The sequence below is a fragment of the Lycorma delicatula genome, chromosome 3 (assembly GCF_047948215.1).
Source record: "Lycorma delicatula isolate Av1 chromosome 3, ASM4794821v1, whole genome shotgun sequence".
NCBI classification, from domain to species: domain Eukaryota; kingdom Metazoa; phylum Arthropoda; class Insecta; order Hemiptera; family Fulgoridae; genus Lycorma; species Lycorma delicatula.
Window position 1 is genome coordinate 82,735,398 of NC_134457.1, and position 10,025 is coordinate 82,745,422.

The window sequence follows — 10,025 nt, forward strand, 5'->3', positions numbered from 1 at the left end:
ATACATTTATGAGTATTGTAAACTTAAAAATGTATTTTTAGACAAATGTTTCTGTTTTACATTGGATATTATGAAAACTACTGAAGATATAGTTCTGGAACCTGTTTCATTGAATTTGTCAGGTCAAAAACCATAAAAAATCATCAAGTTTACCCCTTAATTTGGGTTCCTAAAATTTCAATATGGTTTTATTTTTACTCTTTGTTCAGAAATCAGGATGAAATTCTGAGGATGAGGATGAGGCGTAACTCACTAACAGAGCGTTTCTGGACCCAAGTTTATATGAATATTTCATTATTTTTTTGTAGTAAAATGAACTCAGAAAGCACCGGTAACACTACGTGAATCACTCTGTATAAAAATAAAACCCTCAGTCATAGGGGAAGGTTTATATTATAGTAGTTGGCTACAAGTAAAGCTCTTTCTTAAAAAAAATAAAATAATACTGGAGGGGAACTTGTCTTTTCATCAAGAAAAAATTAATGATACAAATTAATAAACAAAGAATTTGTATTATTTCATAATCTATTATTAAAGGATGAATGTGAACACTTGAATTAAGTTGGAGAATAATAGTAAATTATATGATATCTTTGCAATGATGATAGTTTTTTGTAATACTATCTTTGTTATTAAATTTTTATGATGAGATTGTTGCATTTATTTACTTTGCAATTCAACCTTTAAGTTTTTAAACTAATATTGTATTTAATTAAGGTATTTGGGTCTAAGATGTATTTGGTTAAGATGGGTCTAGATATAAAAGGCTTTTTATTAATTTATTTATTCAAATATAGCATATGTACAGTAAATCTATGATCAATAAATTTATTAGGATATTAAAGTAATGTATGTTAGAGTACTTACAAAATAAAAGTTTATTTAAAATCACATCATGTTTCTTTTTTCCTGTTACTTTACAAAAGATTAACCTGCTGATTTTTTTTCAGTTTTATTTTTCTGTGTATTATTTTCAGTAAGGAAGTTTACATCTGATGGATTAAAAGTTTCAACTTCAGGTGGTGTTGAAGGAATGACTGTGCCACTCTGTGATCCATCTTCTGTTCCTGTGGTATCTAATCCTCCTCCAGTTAATGCATTTCCTAACATCTGTATAAACTGTGTAATATGAGAAATCCATCCTTCTCTTCTAATCTTCTCTCCATTTCCTATAAAGCATTTATTTTATTATTATACAAATTAAAAAAAAAAAAAATTCAGAAAAAGAATATAGTAAGTATTAATTTAAGTGGGTACTTCACCATTTATTTCTTCTCATTCATTATTGTGTTTTTGACAAAATATTGCAATATGTTGACTTTCTTCTTACAATGTTTATTAGATGTGTACTATCATCTACCCACAACAGAAATTAAGTAAGAAATATTGCTTACCAAGACAAATATTGGTTTTTTAGATACAGAAGTGATGGCTAATAATTAAACTGGATACTTATACAACGCTGTTCATAGACTCATAATACATCTATATAACATATAAATTATATTATAACATATACAAGGTGTGTTTGATAAGTCCATGCAAAAATAAAGAAGACATAGTTATTCAGGAAAAATATTTCTTATTTCCTTTAAAGTATATACATTTAGTCCAACAATGCTTATGTTTTTTGATCTCATCCTCGTAGTATGACTTATTCAAATCTTCAAAATAGCAGATATTTCATCATTAACTTCAACATTTTATATAAATCTTTTTCCAGCAAGCCATTTCTTCATATATGAAAAGAGATAATGGTATGAAGGTAACAAGGTTTTCAAGTGCAGGGCAGAAGAATTTCATGGTGTAATTCAAACAATTTTGCTATCACAAGTGCAGAAGAGTGAACTGGTGAATTGTATTTGTGAAAAAGAACCTTCTTTTTCTTCAAATGTGGTAATTTATCTTTATGTGCTCATTTAGATGATCCAAAAATATGCATATTATTGCAGAGTTATTCTATCACCTTTCTTGGTGATGGACAAGTTTCACCTACTTTTGAGCTAGTTCTCTGACTGTAACCCACACTGCTTTGTCTGCTTTTTGGCTTCGGATTGGTAGTGATGTAGACAATTTTCATCAACTGTATGAAACTGAGCAAAAATTCCTCCCAATTATGTTGAAACTGACCAAAATCATGTTTATGATTGTTCATGTTTTTGATAAATTGTTAACAAACATGGGACTTACCTTGTGGAGAATTTTCACTTATATAAATATACATGTAAAATATGATACACATGTTCATTTACCTATTGTCTTAGCATTCTTCTCTTATTGTACTTTCAATTTTCTATTCTCTTTCACCATATCATGGTTTTTCCAAAATTCTCTGCAATTGTAACCTCAATGATCTGGGATTTTCATCATCCTTTGTTCTGATATGACAACTCCAAAAATAATCAAACTACTTGTAAACTGTTGTAATCAATGGAGCTGATTAAAATATTATTTTATGTCATTTTTTAATAAGACAGTAACTCTGATCAACAAAAATTTACACATTTTTTTAATATATCCTTTAATACTTAACTACATTTACAAAAAAATTAATGTATATTGAGATAAAATAAATTGATTTTCTTACCAAATACTCTATCTAGAACTTCTCTGACTATTTCCCAAGATCTTTGACCATTCACAGGTGGTTTAGAGCCATAATATTCTTCATTCTGTTTTTTATTATCTCTTTCCATGCGATGAATTCCTGTTGACTATAATTACATTCAAATTATTAATATATTTAATTGAGTAAATAAAAAATCAAACAAATATAGCTCATGAATCAATATCTCTTCGAGGCAATATGAGATGAAATTAACTAAAACTTCCGTATTTTTAGAAAATTTACCTAAACTATGGTTGTTATGGTCGGCTTTTAATTTCCCTTGCTATTAATGTAACATACATATTGGTGGGACAACTAATCTTGATGCTTGGTGCCATGGCAGTGACAGTTGCACTTCAAATCATTCTACTATTCTTTTAGTATAATATTTGCTTCATTACCTTACAGCAAACAGGCTTTTGTAAGTTTTGTAAATTTTCAAAACATTCATTGTATATCCTTGATTTGTCTTTCCATAGGCTGTCATCTAAGATGTTATCATTTCTTTTAAAAAATTGACTCAGTAATTCCAATAATTTCACTAATTTTTTTCCAGGCAAATGTTATAAATTTAGGTTTCATAAAACTCTTTTGAGCTGTAAAGTTGAATTAACATTTACATTTCTCCTTAACCATTTCCTGTTGCATGTTGAACAAGAGAAAATATTATTACTACCCACACTGACATTTTGTACTTTTTCTGTCACAGAAAACACATCAGTGCCAGTTTTAAAAGTAATGTTTCCGTCTATGATTCATTCTTATGTAATATTTAAAAAAAAGTGTTAATGTGTTAGCACACATTACAGATTCCAAACCACTGGGGATTTAATGGTTAGCATCAGGAGTGTAAGAAATGGTTTATCATTATTTTTTATAATTAAAAATAGTTCTCTAGCAATCATGTAATTTATATAACAAAATTAGGATGACAAAGGTTGTTGAACTGAATATTTTTGTGTAGAAAGATACAGACTTGAGCTCTGGGATTTCTAAGAAGTTACTGGTAAAATGAATAATCCATTTTTCAACCAATTCATGGTTTAGAACCTCTCTTGTAAAATTACTGTATTGTATGTGATTCTCTGTATTGCACACATGGGGATAGATGATGTTTAATTTAAATGCATCATTAACATTTTTGAAGGTAATAACCTTTTACCCCTCTAAGTTTAAAGTATCACTTTCAAACCAATTATTATTTTTATCTTAATGGTAACACAACTCATAGTCTTGATAACTAATTCATATTAATTATCATTGTATGCCAAAGAAAATAAAAAAATTCTACTGACAGACCATATAAAATTGTAGCAGATTACAAAGTGTGTTATCATGATAGTATTACAGGTTTTGTAACTGTTGTGTAAGATCTGGTTTCATAATAAACTGCAGTTTCATAAATATATAGGTTATCTTAATAAAGTATTTAAACAATGAAGGGCTACTGTTTACTCCAGTATGAAATAAGTGACTACTTTTTAAGCATCAAATCATTAGTGTATAGTGTATTTTTATCATTTTTAAAAAAATGTATTATCATCCATTGTTGAAAACAAACAGAGAAAGGTCTAAGAGCTACACAACCCTGTCCACTCACACTACAACCCTGGTTAGCAGTATTGACAATCAGCTGCAATAATAGTTTATTCTGTAATTCTGTAGTGACCAAGATTCAAATCCAAGTAAAGGTACTAATACATTTATAGATAGTTAATAAAAAAACCTAGTTTTAAATGTAATTTTACAAATTACAAATACAGAAAATATCAATCAGTTAATTGAATAAGGACCAAGAAAGGTCATACCTTAATGTTTTTTATGGAGTTCTGTAAATCTTGATGGGCACCTCATTCACTGTTTTTCAGATATCCAAACAATACCCATTTCATAATATGTTTACATTATCAAATCACATGTAATGATGGTTGTTATCTATCCTTTCTCACATATGGTTCGGACTATGAATCTGTGAGTGGATTATGTCCTTTACCTACCCTCGCACAAAATAATCAAGGGTGGTAATATCTAGACTTTGCAGTGGCCATAGTAATCCACTACAAAGAGCAATTCTCTTTTAATCCAGCTGTTTAAAAATTGAATGGCTAGTAAAGCACGTTTATGTTTGGTCCATAAAAAAATCAATTCATTTCTGTTGCATTACCATCCAATTACAGAAAGACTAATTGTAATGAATCTTTAATAAAAAAAATATGTCAACAAAAACACATCACAATATGATTATACATATTTATATATGATTATACATTATACATACTGCATTTATGGTGATAGTTTTTGTTGAATATTAACAACTGATTTAGTCTCAGAAATTACTTCTAATAAAAACAGCCATTCTCAAGAACAGCAAACACCCCTTGCCAGACATACTAAGGAAAGTGAGGGGTGAAATGGTTTTTTGTTGCCTTCTTCACTGGATCAAATGAAGAAGGAAAATGTTGCATACATGCGTGACAAATAACCCTTTATAGATTAATAAAAGTAAAATAACTTTTATATGCTTCTTGTTTATAATTAAAACTATAATACAATTTATAATAATGTTAACAACTTACACAACACCAGTTGTCATCCTTAACTGATGTATTCACCAAATTTAATGATAAATAAACTAGTATACCAAATCCCATTAATGCCATAATGCAAATGATGAACAATAATGGAATTTATAATACAACAATATCATTGTATTATGTTTGCATGATCATTTGTTTTAATAGATGTTATCTTTATTTTATACCAATGGTGATTGTACTACACATCAGATCATATCAAACACTTTTTTTTTTTTTTTGTAAATAAAACAACTATTTATTTTCAAAATTGTATTTAATTTTTTATTAATCCTTGTCTTATTAATTTTGCAATTTTAGAAAAATTATTTTTTTCAAAATTACATAAAAGTAAATCTTTACTTTTTAATGATACTGTCCTTTTACATCTGTGCTTGGTGGATGAAATAGATATGTGAAAAGTTGTGTTTCATGCCAATGCTTAGATACTGCAAGAATTACAAGTTTATTATTATGTTTTTAAGCTTGATTTCACAACTATTTAACACTTGTTCTAGCAAGTGTTCACAAGTTCTAGCAGGTTTTTTTAAGTATAAAATGGCGTTTTCTTTTTTTAAGAATCTATCTTTTAAACAGATAAATATATAATTCTATTACATTAGCAAACTATCTAGTTTGATAGGTACCTGAACTATTAGATTGTATCCTGGCATAAAAGAAGTTAGTCCTGAAAATTTTAAAACCATTATCAACTAAACCAAATATACTGTTGCAGCTAGGGAAGTAATCCTAAAAGATTCAAGTGATATTCAGGTCTAATAGGGAAAGTTTTACCTTACGGACTGACTGTATTGCAAAAATGATTACTCTAAGAGAAGGCAGCGTTTGAATTCCACACATGGTTTTCAAATATTAAAATCTTAAAAATGCCTGGGATGATTGTTTGCAGATATAACACAGCAAATTTGTGTTTTTTTCAGTTTCGGAACAATGCATATACATTGTTTTATCAGTAGGTGAATGATGTATGTATTTATAAGAATTACTAGCTGATCCGGCAATGCTTTGCTATTGCTAGATTTGAGTATATATATAATATGTAGATTAAATGAACACAATTGAAAGTTTGATAAAACATTAAAAAACTGAACATTACATAACTTCACAAAATTTAACCTTTACTCTATTTCCCTATTCTGATTTCCCACTTACCCTTTTCCCATTTCCTTTCTCCTCTTTATCCCTTTCCATGTCCCGTTTTCCCTTTCCCTTTTACCCCTCGCGTAAATCGGTCCAGTAGTTTTTTACTTCAGACACACATACGAACATTGCCTTTTATATATACAGAATGTTTCTTAAATGGTAGGCTGGCTATAGGCTACTTTTTCGGATTCTACTTGTAAAACTAAACAAAACATATACTTAGGAAAAATGACGATTTCTCCTTCGTTCTCCCCATGTCCGCCATTTTGTTATTTTTATATAAAGATTTATATCTCAAGTTCGGATAGACGATCACATTAATATTAGTAAGCGTCTTGGTAATAAAGTTTTAAAATTAGAAAAAAATCAGGAATTAGATACCTTCGTAAACTACAAAATGGTGGCCATGTTTATTTTTCAATCCGTTATATCTCTGTAAATATTGGTTTTATCAAAGTTTATATTATGCTAAAATATTAAGCCTTTTATTTTGAACAAAATGACATTTCATTTTTTTAAATCGGTTAACAAACAGCTGAATTACGGCAGAAAATTGATGTTATAATATTGTATCTGTTTTCATGTTCTCCACTTTTACGTTCAATTCTATTAAATATTAATTTTTTTTATTTATTGTTAATTATAGTATTGTAGTCACCATTTTAGAAACAATCGGTGTAGAAGGTCTATTAGTATATTTGTTGTTTCTTTAGTAAATATCACGACTCTCGCGCCACCTAGCGGATCCAAATTAATTAAGAAACATTGACGGGCATGCGCACAAAACTTACGAAGTTTCATCGCAATCTGATGAATGTTACAAGAAAGCATACGGGATAAACATTAATTTATTTATTATATATATATATATAATTTTAATATATATATATATATATATATAATTTTCATTCATATATATATATATATAATTATATCCACATTAATTAAGAAACATTGACGGGCATGCGCACAAAACTTACGAAGTTTCATCGCAATCTGATGAATGTTACAAGAAAGCATACGGGACAAACATTAATTTATTTATTATATATATAAATATATATAATTTTAATATATATATATATATAATTTTAATATATATATATATAATTTTTATTCAATTAATTATATATATATATATTTTCTCCATAAATAAGGTGAAAAAATACTCACACACGTTAATAGTAGTAAGCAATCTGTTATCAAAACCTTAATGTTTAACATTTCCTTTTGGAATTATGTGTTACAGTAACATCATTATGCAATATTTTATACTGCTTAAAATTAACAAAATTTCAGGAAATATTTACTAGATTCTGTTGGCTTTTTAATGAATTATCAACTCTGTTTAATATTTCATTTAAGTTAACATTTTATGATTTAACGTAAATCATGTTATAGTAATGATACCAAAGAACGCAGGGGCAGATAAATGTGAAGAATACAGAAGAATTGAGAGGAGAGTGGAGGAAGTGTTAGTAGAAGACCAATTTGGTTTCAGGAAAAGTATAGGGACAAGGGAAGCAATTTTAGGCCTCAGATTAATAGTAGAAGAAAGATTAATGAAAAACAAACCAACATACTTGGCATTTATAGACCTAGAAAAGGCATTCGATAACGTAGACTGGAATAAAATGTTCAGCAATTTAAAAAAATTAGGGTTCAAATACAGAGATAGAAGAACAATTGCTAACATGTACAGGAACCAAACAGCAACAGTAACAATTGAAGAACATAAGAAAGAAGCCGTAATAAGAAAGGGAGTCCGACAAGGATGTTCCCTATCACCGTTACTTTTTAATCTTTACATGGAATAGCAGTTAATGATGTTAAATAACAATTTAGATTCGGAGTAACAGTACAAGGTGAAAAGATAAAGATGCTACGATTTGCTAATGATATAGTAATTCTAGCCGAGAGTAAAACGATTTAGAAGAAACAATGAACGGCATAGATGAAGTCCTACGCAAGAACTATCGCATGAAAATATACAAGAACAAAACAAAAGTAATGAAATGTAGTAGAAATAACAAAGATAATACAGAAATAACATTGAATGTGAAAATAGGAGGAGGAGGAGGTAGAAGAATTTTGTTATTTGGGAGGTAGAATTACTAAAGATGGACGAAGCAGGAGCGATATAAAATGCCGAATAGCACAAGCTAAACGAGCCTTCAGTAAGAAATATAATTTGTTTACATCAAAAATTAATTTAAATGTCAGGAAAAGATTTTTGAAAGTGTATGTTTGGAGTGTCGCTTTATATGGAAGTGAAACTTGGACAATCGGAATATCTGAGAAGAAAAGATTAGAAGCTTTTGAAATGTGGTGCTATAGGAGAATGTTAAAAATCAGATGGGTGGATAAAGTGACAAATGAAGAGGTATTGCGGCAAATAGATGAAGAAAGAAGCATTTGGAAAAATATAGTTAAAAGAAGAGACAGACTTATAGGCCACATACTAAGGCATCCTGGAATAGTCGCTTTAATATTGGAAGGACAGGTAGAAGGGAAAAATTGTGTAGGCAGGCCACGTTTGGAATATATAAAACAAATTGTTAGGGATGTAGGATATAGAGGGTATACTGAAATGAAACGACTAGCACTAGATAGGGAATCTTGGAGAGCTGCATCAAACCAGTCAAATGACTGAAGACAAAAAAAAAAAAACGTAAATCATGATACTGCTTCTTCCTGGTGAATGTAAATATTAAAAAAAAGATGAATTCTGATTTTTCAGGAACATTGCTCATTTTCCAAGAAAGCTACTCATTTTTCCCATTGAAGCCATTTCAAACTGAGTAAATAAACAGTAAAGGACCTTGTTTAGAATCCACAAAAAAAAGTTTGAATTTAACACTTTTAAAACTGTCCTTCCTTTTCTACATTGAATTATTGTCCTTAACATACTGCTAAATTATTATTTTTTTTTTTAAATGGGAAAACTTACTTTAATGATGAAATTTAAAAGTTTGATATACTGTATAAAACAGAGGTAATTTTTCTTTTTAGATACCATCTTCTTAGTATTTGTGTTTAATACTCTGCTGGCCACAATACTGGAAAGGTAATGCTTCAGCCTTTCATCTGGAAAGTCCTGGGTTTAAATCTTGAACAGGAATGGAATTTTCCACACTACAGAATTACCATTCTTATGTACAAGCTTTGAGATTTTAATAAATTAAACATTAAAAAAAAAATACTATGCGCACATATCACCATAAATGATGCATACCATATTTTAAACATTGCTACATTAATGCAATTCCGAACTTCACATGAACAACCTGGAATTATAATTCACAGTTTTATTCATACAGTGCAGCAGTTGTATTAAAGTCTAATTAATAATTTTAATGTGTGAATGATCTGATTTTGGGCTTTTGCTAAAAATTATTTCTAGTTTCTGCGTTTTATCTTTTATTGATATTTAAGGTTTTTCAATGAGCTTTATCTCTGTTGTAGTATTCAAACAACAATGTTTTTGCCTGTCTTATAAAAAAAGTCCAGCTGTTCTGTTCATTTATTTTTTGACGGAATTCTCCTAAGAAGATTCTGGAACCGATTGACACTGAAGATACATAAGCAGAAGGATTGGCGATCCCAAGATTAAGAGTGAAAAATGAACAGAATAAAAAAATGATTCTTACCTTAAAAAGAAAGATGTTGATGACACCATT

The 10,025-nt window shown here is 28.9% G+C and overlaps 1 protein-coding gene across 2 annotated transcripts; it reads right to left on the reverse strand.

Annotated features, from left to right (window-relative positions):
• Window positions 1–752: 752 nt before the first annotated feature.
• On the reverse strand, window positions 753–7,049 carry LOC142320923 (uncharacterized). 2 transcript variants are annotated; one of them, XM_075358907.1, is made up of 3 exons: window positions 6,727–7,049; window positions 2,588–2,714; window positions 753–1,169 (listed from the first exon to the last, which is right to left on the reverse strand). In XM_075358907.1, the coding sequence occupies exons 2-3, from the start codon at window positions 2,694–2,696 to the stop codon at window positions 928–930; spliced, it is 351 nt and encodes a 116-aa protein (XP_075215022.1). In that variant the 5' UTR covers window positions 2,697–2,714; window positions 6,727–7,049; the 3' UTR covers window positions 753–927. The 2 variants fall into 2 exon arrangements, with proteins under 2 accessions (XP_075215022.1, XP_075215020.1); XM_075358905.1 differs by lacking the exon at window positions 6,727–7,049 and adding an exon at window positions 6,355–6,506.
• Between the last annotated feature and the right edge of the window lie 2,976 nt (window positions 7,050–10,025).